Below are 15,000 nucleotides of genomic sequence, written 5' to 3'. Positions count from 1 at the left end.
CCCAGAAGAAAGGAAAGATGAATACTAGGAAGAACTGCAGAGTGTAATAGATGAGATCACAGAGAGATATATGAAAATTGTAATTGGCTACTTCAATGCTAAAGTTGGAAGGAATATTCAAGGGATAGAGGATGTGATGAGAGTCGAGGGTCTTGGCGAAATGAAAATGGAGCTCATTTCATGAGTTTCTCTTCAGCAAACAATCTTGTCATTGGACGTCCTCTTTTTCAACACAAGAACATGCTCAGATATACATGGACTTCGCTGTGTGGCAATTACAAAAAAATCAAATCGATCACATTGCCATTAATGAAGAGAAGAACGACTCTAAGAAATGTAAGAAGCTATAGAGGTGCAGATATCGGTAGTAATCACAAGCTCCTCATTGCCACACTGAAATTAAAACTGAAAGCACCCAACAGAAAGGTAGATAGACTACCTAGGTTTGGGTTTGATATAACGAAGCTTTTAGAAGAACACAGAGAAACATTTGCAATTGAATGTAGGAATCGATTTGCAGTTTTAGTGACTCTAAGAGACAAAGAGCCTACAATTAATGAAGAATGGTGTAATATTAAGAACATATATCAGTCAGTTGGTAGTGAATTCTTGGGACACGCAGTTAAAAGGAGAAAGCCATGGATATCAAATGATAATTGGGATACTATAAAAAGGAGAAAAAGACAGAAATTGATTAATGAAAGTTTTCGAGGAGGTAATGAAAATTACAAGGTAGGGCATGTAAAGTATTCCAGTATTGATAGTGAGACCAAAAGAAAAGTCAGGTTTACTGGAGAGAATATTTAGACAGTAAAGCAGATGAGGCTGACAAAGCTATGAATTCAGGAAGTCGCTAAGGTGTAAAAATTGTTCATAGAATTATCAATGAAACCTCGACTAGGGCAAAGAAGAAGCATATACCCATCAAAAAGAGAGATGGATCTGTTATAACAACAAAAGATGAAGAAAAATCACGTTGGGTGAGACACTTTAGTGAGGTCATGAATGGGAGATATGAAGGGAATAATTTGATTGATATATCTGAAGCTGAAGAAGACCATGATATGCTCATGAATGAATTCAGTGTGTTTGAAGTCGGAGATGATGGAGAAGGATTGGACTAGATTGGTGACAGGAATTTAGCAGACCTAGAGTATGCAGATGATGTTGTCCTTGTTAGAAGAACACCACAAGACTTGCAATGCTTGCTTATTAGAATGCATTAAATATCACACGAGATTGGGCTGAAGATAAATAGAAGAAAGACAGAGATGATGAGAACGGAGTATGCAATGGAAGATGAAAAATCATTGGAAGGAGAAAGGATTAATAAGGTAGAATCATTTAAGATTTTAGGAACTATGATCTCCAATACAGGGTTTTAGAATTGGAGTTTAGTGAAAGATTAAAAAAAAGCAAATCAGACAATGGCTAGGTTAAGTAAAATTTGGAAATCAAATCGCCTGAAATTACATATAAAAATCAGACTACATATCAGTTTAGTGAGATCGGTGTTACTCTATGGACATGAGTCATGGTATGACAATGAAACAAACTCCAATAGATTTAGTAGATTTGAAATCAAGGCCCTCAGAGAGATATTGGGAGTTAAATGGCAGGACAGGATTCGAAATGAAACTATAAGAGATTACTCGAGTGTCATATGTGGATGAGATTATGATGAGGAGTAGGTGGAGATGGTTTGGGCATGCTTTTCGCATTCCCCAAGAGAGATTAGTTCACTAAACGTTCAGCTGGGCTCCACAGGGCACCAGAAGAGTTGGAAGACCCAGACCTACATGGCTATGTATAGGCACTAGAAATTCTTTCATGATATATGCTTCTCTTGATGGGATACCTTATACTCAGATTCATATCAGTCCTTACTCAGCCACAAGCATTTTTCATGAACGAATTTCTGTGAATATATATTCCCGAGGCTGAACTCGATATTAAATATAATTTTTCGTTGATATCTACATCTATTACAGTCACGCATGTTAGTGACAAGTGATTATATACGTAGATACACACAGGCACAAACAGACACACACACACACATACACACACACACACATATATATATATATATATATATATATGTATATATATATATATACATATATATATATATATATATATATATATATGTGTGTGTGTGTGTGTGTCTGTTTGTGCGTGTGTGTATCTACGTATATAATCATGTGTGGATATATATATATGCGTATGTGTATGTGTGCGTGTGTACGTGTATGGGTGTATTCCACTAAACAACAACAACATCAATAATAATAATAATAATAATAACGGTGAAAAGCGGTCCAACGGTTATGAATTAAGGAATTACTACCCCTGTAATGTCTTATTGGAAGCAAAGTAAAAAAAAAGAGTAAGAAACTATACGATGTCATATATTATCCCCCAAATGGATAAGAATCTAAAGTAATTATTTACTCAACGCTACATAACTCTATTACAGAGGTAAGCTTCGGTAAAACGTAAATAAAAAAGAAATAATAATAATAATAATAATAATAATAATAATAATAATAATAATAATAATAATAACATCCATGCATAAAAAATTAACGTACGTACATATATTTTATGTTGAAAATCTTAGTATGTGGACAATGAACTCAACGTTTCAACTTGCCATCGTCCAACCCGGGCTCAGTCATACATACTACAGTCACGTGTTAATATAAATGTGCGTAACACCTCAAGTGCCAAGAATTGTACTCTCGACATACATCTACCTATATAATACAGTCATTCTGTACCATATGTTTACAATAACCCGAAGAACATTATCCTAGTGTGTCTTAAAATCAAGGCTATGAAATATCCACAAATATATATTGCATATTCATATAAATTCAGAAGATTATGTATTTTTTTAAATGCAGCAAGTGATTTCTATGTAATGTTTAAGGCACTAATGACAACGTGGGGATATCTTAACTCTGATCTAGCGTATATCGATGTTTAATTGTGTTAATTACGGTGTCTTACTCCTCAACAATAACAATCAGTCAAGTTTACTTCATTAAAACCTTCAATTTTTGGCAAACGATTGTCTATTTTCAGGTTAGCAAACGCGACACCTGTGAGTTTTACACACACACACACACACACACACACACACACACACACACACACACATATATATATATATATATATATATATATATATATATATATATATACTGTGTATATATATTTATATATATGTATATATATAATTATATATACATATATATACAGTGTGTATATATACATATATATATATATATATATATATATATATATATATATATATATATATATATATATAAATATTGGGTTCCTGGCGTCAGCTGCATATGACAAAAGAATTAATTGTATTTTTTATCCCTCCGGCGATCCAAAGATAGGCAGAACCTTCCCCAATCAGACGTGACCAGAAGAAAAGACTATGTCTATGGGCGTGGCTCTGAAGGTCGTCCGCGAATCGACTGGTATAAATAGAGCAATCCTTCCACTGTGGATCACATTCGAACTTGAATCACCATCGACATGTACACGAAGGTGAGAACTCCTGTTCCGATTGAGGTTTAACGTTTTATTTTATTTTCATTTGAAATATTTTTATTTTTTCATTTATTTTGTGTGTGTTTTTGTATTAACATAAACGCTGATATGGTTTCAATGTGAACCTCTTTTTCTAAAGTCATATGTAGCTTTTATAATGGCCAATACATGTCTACACAACGTAAGGTGCTTGCTAATTTCTACAGTAATTAAGAAAAAAAAATAATTCCCCATTCTCATTTAAAATATTTTTTGCTTTTGGGGAGGCGTCTTTTTAATATGATAAACGTTGATATGGTTTTAATGTGAAGCTATTTTTCTGTAGTCATATATAGCTTTTAAAATTACACATACATGCAAACAAAATGTACGGTGCAATTTACAATGTAATCAAGGAAAATTTCATTCAAATCTTTCTGTTCTAGATATTTGCTCTATTAAATTTAGCGCCCCAAAAGGTTTATAAATTTCTGGATCGCTCAAGTCTCCTTTGACGTCATTGAATTGCCAAATTCTAAACTAAAATATAGAAGATTCATTAGCATTTTCTTCACCAGGTAACTCTACTGTGTCTGGTAGCTGTGGCTTTGGCCCGCCCTGACAAGCCTGCCCCAGGTGGGTATGGATACGCCCCACCAACACCAGCATACGCCCCACCTCAGCCATCCTACTCAGCCCCTCAACCATCCTATTCAGCCCCTCAACCATCCTACGAGAAAAAAGAGGTAACTATCTGATTCCTGTTAGTAGGTTTAGGTATCGAAGAGATATTCATCAACCATTCAACTGATCTCTAATCACCTAAGAATATTTAAACATGAAAAATTTCTCCATTATAATTTATTCGATCTTGTCATGAGACTTTCTAAATATTAAAAACCAGGTAATGTATAAACATGATCTAAATATACTGATAAAACAGATTTGACTTAGCTCAAGCGCTGCCCTTTTGGCAATTCTCCGAAAAATAAAAACATTTGGGAATAAAAATTGGAGACAGCATCGTTTGCAGAAGAAGTTTACATCAAAAGTAAATTTACTGTAGAAAGGAATTAAACATCAAATGAAATACATCTTCTTACGCATTTCAGGAGGGTATGCCCTTCGACTTCGAGTACGCTGTCAGGGACGACTACAAGGGTCTCGACTTCGACCACAACTCCAACTCTGACGGCAAGGTCGTCAACGGTCAGTACCGCGTCCTCCTCCCCGACGGTCGCACTCAGATCGTCACTTACACCGCCGATCACCACAACGGATACCAGGCTGAGGTCACTTACGAGGGCGAGGCCCAGTACCCAGAACCCCAGCCCTACAAGCCAGCCCCCTCATACTCAGCCCCAGCTCCGACTTACGAGCAACCCAAGCCCTCATACGGTGTTCCACACTGATGAACCGACTCTTTCTTTGTCATTAATAACGATATTTATGTGCAAATGTCTTAATTAAATATGCAAATATGAAAACTTGATTTTTATCGAAAATCCTCCTTTATTTCAAAGCTGCTTTCCTATATATTTAAATGAATATACCAGGATGAAGTGATTCACTAGGGCGAGGCCCAGTACCCGGAACCCCAGCCCAACAAGCCAGCCCCCTCATACTCAGCCCTAGCTCCGACTTACGATCAATTCTAACCCTCGTTCGATGCTCCTCATTATTGAAGAACCGGCCAATTCACATATCAGCATTGACTCTTATTCCATGAGTGAATATTAAAATATTTTTTTTAATTATGAAATTGAATTTTTTATTGCTATCCTTTCCAGCACTGGCAGCAATAAAACTTTGTGCTTAAATGGATATGATCTAAATGGGATATTATCATGAGCTTAATAGTGAAATAATGGTCTCAAATTAACTATCAGTATATGAAACTAATTAATCTTGTCAGTTAATCTATTTACGCTTCTACAAAGCATCGCAGGAATACGATATATATTCAGAATAACATCCACATGTTTACTGACATAATCTCATTATGCAGAAATTATATTCTAATAAAGAAATAAAAAAAAAACTGTCGTAAATTCTAAGAAAAACAATTTTTCATTAACTGATGTACTGGAGAATCTTAATCACGATTATTTATTCAATTAGGTTTTCTCTGGTGTCTTTTATTTACGATTCTTCTTTTAAAAGGTAGAAAAAAGGTTTAATTCATGAGATTATTAATAATAAAATGGTTGAGAAGTAAGGACAAATCCTAAAAAATAAGAGATGGAATAATCCGGACCAAAAAAAACAAACTAATTTTGTAATAAGATGCATAAGAATTATGCATCTTCCACCTCTTCAAAAATACCTTCAAATGAATGTGATCAAGCCAAACATTACTGCATATATGTACAAAAATGTATATTTCTGGTTCTTTGTAGAAGCCTATAGCAAACGCCCGTGCTTGGCAACCTGTTGAACGGGGGTTCGAGGTTCGTTCAAGCCTGATACTTTCTAATAATGTCTGCAACCTTACCATACTTGTGAGATAAGAATGAGGTGTTTAGGGGAGCCTTGAGATTTACAAACTGAGTTACCATCAACAAATATTCGGCCCTCCCTGGTCGTACCTTGATAGAGAGATGGGTGGGCGTTGCGAACTGATCATATGTATATTTGCTCAGTCTATGCCACTCCCGAGTGACCTTTAAACCAAGTAAACATATTGAATGTATATAGGTGGTAGGGTGGCCAGGGCACCAGCCACCCGTTGAGATACTACCACTAGAGAGTTATGGCATCTTTAGACTGGCCAAACAGTACTATATTGGATCCTTCTCTCTGGTTACGGTTCATTTTCCATTTGCCTACACATACACCGAATATTCTGGCCTATGCGTTATATATTCTCCTCTGTCCTCATACACCTGACAACACTGAGATTACCAAACAATTCTTCTCCAACCAAGGGGTTACTGAACTTTAAATGTTCAGTGAACCCTTTCCTCTTGCCAAGGGTAGAAAAGACTCTTTAGCTATGGTAAGCAGCTCTTCTAGGAGAAGGAAACTCCAAAATCAAACCACTGTTCCCTAGTCTTGGATAGTGCCATAGCCTCTGTACCATGGTCTTCCCACTGTCTTAGAGTTCTCTTGCTTGAGGGTACACTCGGGCATACTTTTCTATCTAATTTCTCTTCCTCTTGTTTTGTTAAAATTTATATAGTTTATATGGGAGATATTTATTTTACTGTTGTTACTCTTCTTAAAATAGTTTAATTTTCCCTTTTTCCTTTCCTCACTGGGCTATTTTCTCAGTTGGAGACTCTGGGCTTATAGCATCCTGCTTTTCCGACTAGGGTTGATGCTTAGCAAGTAATAATAATAATAATAATAATAATAATAATAATAATAATAATAATAATATGTTGCCTTTGTCCTGAGTAAAATTCAATTAAATATCAAAGCGTTTTAATCTGAAATATGTTACAGCACGTGCAGAAATCTAATGCTGTAGCAAATTAATTAAACAAGAGAAAATATAACATTGGCATACTGTATGTGCAGTAAATATTATGCCAGGGCCGGTTTTTTTAGGATATTAAGTTGGCGTGAACTGAATAATAATCTAATACTAACTACATGCATACATATTACATGCAACTTACACACATATTTCTATGTGAATATACATATGTATGAATATATATATATATATATATATATATATATATATATATATATATATATATATATATATATTTATATATATATAAATATATATATATAAATATATATATATATATATATATATATATATATATATCTGTGTGTATATATGTATATGTGTATATATATACATATATATATATATATATATATATATATATATATATATATATATATATATATATATTATATATATTATGCAGAGAGAGAGAGAGAGAGAGAGAGAGAGAGAGAGAGAGAGAGAGAGAGAGAGAGAGAGAGAGAGAGAGAGAGAGAGAATAACAAAATGGGTCACTTGAGATTGCAAACGAAGCATGGAAAGGAAGAGAAGACGATGGATTGCCGCGATAAAAAAATTGTGGGTATGAACTGGCATAGAAAGACCAAAAACATACGAGAGTTTTAGATGTCTGACATACGGGATTGGAAGGACATGTCTGAGGCTTTTGTCCTCCAGTGGATTAGCAAAGGATGATGATGATAATAAATATGTCTAAAGTTATATGTATATATATACATGTATGTATATATATATATATATATATATATATATATATATATATATATATATATACACACATACATATGTTTGCGTATGGCCGACTGTAAATAGTAAAAAAGGTCTGTCTATATATATATATATATATATATATATATATATATATATATATATATACTTGTATATATAATATACATGGGCGCATATATATATATATATATATATATATATATATATATATATATTTATATAAAACCTATATATGTATATATACTTGCATATATAATATATATGTACACACATATGTGTGCATATACATACATATATACTGTATATGGACATAAATATTCATATACACATGTATAATATATATATATATATATATATATATATATATATATATATATATATACATTAGGAGAAGACTTTGTAAGCATAACATATGCAACATTGTCGTAAATATTTTCTATATAATAAAGCACCAGATACAGCATGAAGAAAAGGGACAACGGATCTCTATGTTACTATATTCTATACTACAATTCATTACTTGAAATATAGTACAACCCTAATCCATAATTATCATTGTTATTGTCTGCCATGTCTATGTACAAGGAAAAAGTAACAAGTTCAATTCTATGCAAAGTTCCAATTATAGGTTTAGCATATTTACTTGAAGGAATGTTGTATATTTAATTAATATAGATTTACTAAAAAATGATGGATGTAACTATACTAAATAAAATACTTCCTGTTGTACGAAATATGTGAAAATATGTGGATTTCCATATTCCCTCATAGTGGGACTATAAATGAAATAGGAAAGACCTGATGATGAACTGAATATCAATAAACTTTTATAAAATAAAGGAATTATAAACCATAACTAGAGCAAGCGCGAAGCACAAGAAAATGTGCAACAGGAAAATAAGAAAAATATGTAAATAAAAAGTGAACGTAAAACATTTAAAAATGAGATTTGAAGACAGGGTGGCGCTGACATCTTGTCAATCATGTGACGCTCAGTATGACCTTCTTTTTCAGTATGGTCATTGAATAACTTATTGGACAACAATGTCCGTTTGCAGCCTAGCCTTTGAGATAAGTCTCTCTCTCTCTCTCTCTCTCTCTCTCTCTCTCTCTCTCTCTCTCTCTCTCTCTCTCTCTGCATTTTATAGCTTTGCGTAATAATAATAATAATAATAATAATAATAATAATAATTTTTATTATTATTATTATTGTTGTTATTATTGTTATTATATGCTAAGCTACAACCCTAGTTGGAAAAGAAAGATGATATAAGCCCAAGGGCTTAAACAGAGAAAAATAACCCAGTGAGGAAAGGAAATAAGGAAATAAATAAACGATATTAGAAATAATGAATGATTAAAATGAAATATTATTAACAAATTTACAACATCAAAACAGATATTTCATATATCAACTATAAAAAAGAATAATGTCAGCCTAAAGTGATAATGAAAATAAAACTTTCACGTCTCTGTATATTTATTTTCTGTCCTTTTATTATTAATACCATTCACCCTATTAGAATTTTTTTTTCTTTTTTTTTTTTTTGAAGGGGGCACAATTACATTAGAAGTCAACTCGGAAATTTATTGACAACTGAGTTAAAAGTAGAAAAAAAATAAATAAAAAAAAAAATAAACATTACAAAGAATCAAATTTCATTTGTCAAGACCCAAGCTATCCGTTTAAAATTACGAAATGTTGTGATTAAGTTTATTCATACTATTTAAGGTTAGAATATGAGGAACAATATCAATTTACCAATGAATAGGAGCGTTTTCATTATTACTATTTTTATTATCATCACTGTTGTTTGTTTTGTTTTTATTATTTAAAAATCCCATAGCAATAAAAATGACCTGTAATCTCATATAATCAATTTCCGAAAAAAAAAAAAATGAACAAATATCTTTTCTAAAGCAAGCATATCTGATGTTGGATAAAACGAGTTAGATGTGGAATAATATTCTATTAAAAAGAAAAAAAAATTGAGAACATCTCTACTGTATATGACACCTATAACCAAGGCCAAATTTAAGTTTCAGGGAATATTTCTGTTTCAATAAAATCAAGTCATAAGAATATTATTGCTGAAGGAACTTTATAAATATTATTTCTAACTACATTAGCAACCCATTAAAAATGTCGGTTAACATATGAATATACAAATATAAAACACGCGCACGTACACACAACCCCCTCACTAAAATATGACTAGTCTTGAACGTGATATATATATATATATTTATAGTACATGTGTTATATATGTATATATATAGATATGTGTATATATAAACACACAAACACACACACACACACACACACACACACATATATATATATATATATATATATATATATATATATATATATATTATATATATACATACATATCCAGACACTTTCTCTTCATTATATAGAGATATCAAAATTCAGTTTACATTTCTGCAATAAGACATAGCTCCCTTTTTGGATGACAATCTCCCGGGAAGGCAAGGGAGAAAAATTAAAGGAAAAAAACAGAAGAAAAAAGGTTGACTGTGTCAGTGGGCGTGGCTACCAAGGTCATCCTTCGATGAGACAGTATAAGTAGAGCATTCCCAGAGCATCAGAGAGCATTAAGACCGTATACACCATCGACATGTACTCAAAGGTAAAATTTAAGTCTGTTTTTTTCACTGGTGTTTGGTGTGTTTTTTTTATTTTTGTTTAATTATGGTAGTTGTTTTCTTTCACTGGTCGTCACGTCAGATTAGGAGAGTTATTAAAGATTTTTAGGCCGATTTTGTGTTCCTTATATGCATATAACATACAGTATATATATATATATATATATATATATATATATATATATATATATATATATATATATACATACATACAAATATATGTATATATATATATATGGGTGTGTATGTATACAATATATATATACAGTATATACTTCTGGATATCATATACACACACACACACACACACATATATATATATATATATATATATATATACATATATATATTCATATATATATATGTATATCTACATATATATATATATATATATATATATATATATATATATATATATATATATATATATATATATATATACATACAAATATACTGTATATCATATGCATATATATGCATAAAAACGTACTGTATATTATATACATATAAATATACAATGCCTGTGAACGTCTGCTTCAGTGTATAAAATCTGCAAAGGCAAAGAGATTTAGAATAAAGCATTCTAATTATCAGGTAAATAATCCATCTGGTCATCTGTGAAAAAAATCATTCTGTACATGAAAGCAATGCACTTATTTATATTCTCATTTCCTACAGGTTACCCTGCTGTGTTTGGCTGCCGTGGCTTTGGCCCGACCTGACAGGCCCGCCCCTGCTGGGTATGGATACGCCCCACCAACACCAACATATGCCCCACCTCAGCCATCCTACTCAGCCCCTCAACCATCCTACGAGAAACATGAGGTAAAGTGATCTTTTATATCCTGAAAAATTTACTATTTTTCATGAAGTTAATTTTTATTTACTGTGATTGTAATATTCTTAGACGATTAAAGTTATATTTTATGCATAATTTATTATGATAAATTAGGCCGCTTTGCAAAAAGTACTTACTTGCACACGCGGGATGCGTGTTTATCGACTGATAGGATATCCGTTGAAAAAAAAGAGATAACTTCCTAAATCAAAATAATGCTATAACATATTTATTGTATCCTTTTCAATGAAAGTTTAAAAAACAAAAATACTAGACGCTCATCACAAATTCAACTGTTTCCTATACTTCAGGAGGGTATGCCCTTCGACTTCGAGTACGCCGTCAAGGACGACTACAAGGGCCTTGACTTTGGCCACGATTCGAACTCCGACGGGAACGTGGTAACCGGTAAATACTACGTCGCCCTCCCCGACGGTCGCACTCAGATCGTCACTTACACCGCCGATCACTACAACGGATACCAGGCTGAGGTGACTTACGAGGGCGAGGCCCAGTACCCAGAACCCCAGCCCTACAAGCCAGCCCCCTCATACTCAGCCCCTGCTCCCGCTTACTCAGCCCCAGCTCCGACTTACGAACAACCCAAACCCTTGTATGGTGCCCCTCCACACTAAGATGTGAACAATCTAATACTTAATTTATATTTGATATTGTGAAATTCATAAAGGGCGTAATACAGCAGACAAAATGTGTTTTAACCCCAATTCCACAGTCCTTCAAAATTTGTCTTTGTTACTAAAGTAATATGCAATAACAAATGCAGCCGTTTCTAGTCTCCGCAGGACAAAGTTCTCAGGCATGTCCTTGTTCATGTCTGGAGTTTGGTCATTTCATCACCATGTTGACCACTGAAGATGGTGGTGGTGCGAAATTTTAGTCTGATCGTTCACCGCAAACCAACCTAGTATAGGTGGCTCTGACACGTACAGCTCTCCTGCTCATGGTGATACACAAACCCCTTTACCACGATAAGGTATCCTCACGCAGAGGGGTAAAGTATTATAAGGTATAAATGAATAGTCGCGAGATATATGAATAGGCCATAGCATGGGTTTGTTTATAAGTCCTGGCAGAGTACTTGGTTCTCACTTCTAGCGAATTTATTTTCTTTTTGGTGGTCAAATAGAAGAAAAAAAATGTCATATCCTTAAATTGTGCTGAAATGTTGCCTTGAGACCAACTGAAGTATTATACTGTTTAGCCAGTGCTTCGTGGATGAGTGATTTTGAGTCAATGTGATTCTATATCTTTCATCGCCTTTCAAGATTATGCTGGATTTGATATCTTATTTTGAGAACCTAATAAAAAACGATTGGAAATGAGAGTAATATCCAAGAGAGATGAAATAGAATTAGCAGAAATATCCAAACCAATAAGCAAACTAAAAACCCAAGACATTCATAAAGCAAATAGAATAATAAGAGAAAAATTATCTAAAACACGAGGAGATTATGCAGTTTCGTTATCTGACTTTGCTAAGAACCTGTAATACAATTCGCTTTTCAAGAAGAATCTGCTGTAATTCATATTATGGATTATTATCCAGGGGTGTTTAGATAAATATATCAATCTCAATACCATGTTACTTTCTCAAAAGAAAAAAGAAAAGAAAAAGAATATATATATATATATATATATATATATATATATATATATATATATAAATATATATATATATATATATATATATATATATATAAATATATATATATATATATATATATATATATATATATATATATATATATATATATATATATATATATATATATATAGAATCACTACAATAGAAAATATCCGGAAAACTAATAAACCCAATTATTTATGTTGCATGTAGTATTTATACAATTTTAACCAATTGATTTTGATCTCAATTATGCGAACTAGCAGCCAACGCTAGGTTAAACACAGTAAAATGAAAGTAAGCCAAAATGCCCAGTACGACAGCTAACATATGGAAGCGAGGTTTAACATCACTTGGTAAACCACCTCCTGCACTTTTTGAACATACTCTACAATGTTTAAAATGCTGCCACAAGACTAAAATCACTAGCTATACCATCAATAGCAAATACTGCACGACCTCTAATTAATAAAATTCACAGACTGATGTTCGCTAATTTACAGAATCGTGAAATGACTAATGTATAGAAAATAAAGGATTTTCATTCCTGGCGGCGTGCGATTGGGTATAATAAATTTCTAAAATTATTCTCACCATTACTAGCTACGCTACAACCCTAGTTTGAAAAGCAGGATGCTGCGCGCCCAAGGGCTCCAACAGGGAAGAATAGCCCAATGAGGAAACGACGTAAGGAAATGATTAAACTACATGAGAAGTAATGAATAATGAATATAAAATATTTTAAGATCAGTAACAACGGTAAATTAGATGTCATATATAAACTATGAAGAGAGAATTATGTCAGCCTGTTCAACATAAAAATATTCGCTGCAAGTTTGGATTTCTGAAGGTTTCGCTTGAAAGTGGGACGATGTCAGGATGTCAGAGAACTTCAAATCATTCATTCATTCATTGAAAGTGGGAAATGGTATTTCATTTCCTACATGCCACTGGGTATTTACCATTGAAAAACAAAAGACGTAAGTGTGACTGGCTGTGAATTTATAAACGTAAAGTTGTATATGGAACAAATTACGAATTTGGGAAAGCCGTATTCCTGCTAATTACGTGAAAACAACCTTTAGAATTTAAAGGGAATAAGACTAGATTTCTTTTCTTTGGAAAAGGAAAATGGGAATTAATATTTCTCTCCAACTGAGATTACATTCGTTCTATTATTAATCTTCATATTATCATTATCATCATTATTATTACTTGCTAAGCTACAACCTTAGTAGGAAAAGATGGATGCTATAAGCCCAGGGGGCCCCAACAGGGAAAATAGCCCAGTGAGGAAAGGAAATAAGGAAAAGTAAAATATTTTAAAAACAATAACATTAAAATAAATATTTCCTATATAAACTATAAAAAATATTCACTATTTATCTGAGGGACAATATAATTCCCCTAAAAATCAAATGAATCACAGGGCTTTCCGGTAAACTTTCTATTTACAAAGTCACGTAAAGACACCTGAAACTGCAAGTTGTCTTTTCCTGGTTTTTATTTGAGAGGAAGAGGAGCAAAATAAAAAGACCTTGAGGGTCTCACGGTTGAAGGAAATAGTTATAAGTAAACTAACGAGAAAAACAAAAACGCGTCGGGTCTCGCTACAATAACAGCCTTGGAATATATACATACTCATATATGTACATTTCTAATATCTATATATATAGATGTGTGTCTTACTTATACCTGTAATCGAACAATTTAACATGTTTTTTTTTTCCGAAAAGGCCCATAAAAAAAACAAAGGAAATATAAATAAATCACTATATTTCGACTAATACACATTGGCCCTCTTCAGGGTGTAAAGTAAAAATGAGGAATATATTGGACAGTGACGGTTTATATAGGTAAGTAAAATGGTGTTTCCAATTGTTCTAAAGTTGTTATAAGTGCTGGAAGGATTGGCTAATCCTTCCAGCACTTATAACAACTTTAGAACAATTGAAAACACCCTTTCACATTCTTATATAAACCGTCAATGTCCAACATATTTCTCATTTCTACTCTACACCCTGAAGAGGGCCAATGTGTATTGGATGAAATATAGTGATTTATTTATATTTCCTTTTTTTC

General features: G+C 32.7%; 2 protein-coding genes and 1 long non-coding RNA gene across 3 annotated transcripts in view; 2 read left to right on the top strand and 1 right to left on the bottom strand.

Annotated features, from left to right (window-relative positions):
• The window catches only part of LOC137657666 (uncharacterized), a 415,410-nt gene that overhangs the window by 299,006 nt on the left and 101,404 nt on the right, over nucleotides 1–15,000 (bottom strand). The gene's annotated exons all lie outside the window — the stretch shown is intronic.
• On the top strand, nucleotides 4,550–5,259 carry LOC137657006 (cuticle protein 19-like). The gene has a single exon (XM_068391356.1). The coding sequence runs from the start codon at nucleotides 4,671–4,673 to the stop codon at nucleotides 4,962–4,964; it is 294 nt and encodes a 97-aa protein (XP_068247457.1). The 5' UTR covers nucleotides 4,550–4,670; the 3' UTR covers nucleotides 4,965–5,259.
• Nucleotides 10,379–12,368, top strand: LOC137657005 (cuticle protein 7-like). The gene is made up of 3 exons (XM_068391355.1): nucleotides 10,379–10,419; nucleotides 11,114–11,260; nucleotides 11,585–12,368. Exons 1-3 carry the CDS (start codon nucleotides 10,408–10,410, stop codon nucleotides 11,906–11,908), a joined length of 483 nt encoding a protein of 160 aa, XP_068247456.1. The 5' UTR covers nucleotides 10,379–10,407; the 3' UTR covers nucleotides 11,909–12,368.

This window comes from Palaemon carinicauda, chromosome 18 (genome assembly GCF_036898095.1).
Source record: "Palaemon carinicauda isolate YSFRI2023 chromosome 18, ASM3689809v2, whole genome shotgun sequence".
Classification (NCBI taxonomy): Eukaryota; Metazoa; Arthropoda; class Malacostraca; order Decapoda; family Palaemonidae; genus Palaemon; species Palaemon carinicauda.
This window is presented reverse-complemented; position numbering and strand designations above follow the sequence as displayed.

What these genes read in the sequence shown, in the direction of transcription:
- LOC137657006 (XM_068391356.1), top strand. Translation starts at nt 4,671, where the DNA reads ATGCCCTTCGACTTCGAGTACGCTGTCAGGGACGACTACAAGGGTCTC.
- LOC137657005 (XM_068391355.1), top strand. An exon ending in CATCCTACGAGAAACATGAG is followed by an intron (nt 11,261 to 11,584) that starts GTAAAGTGATCT and finishes CCTATACTTCAG; the next exon opens with GAGGGTATGCCCTTCGACTT.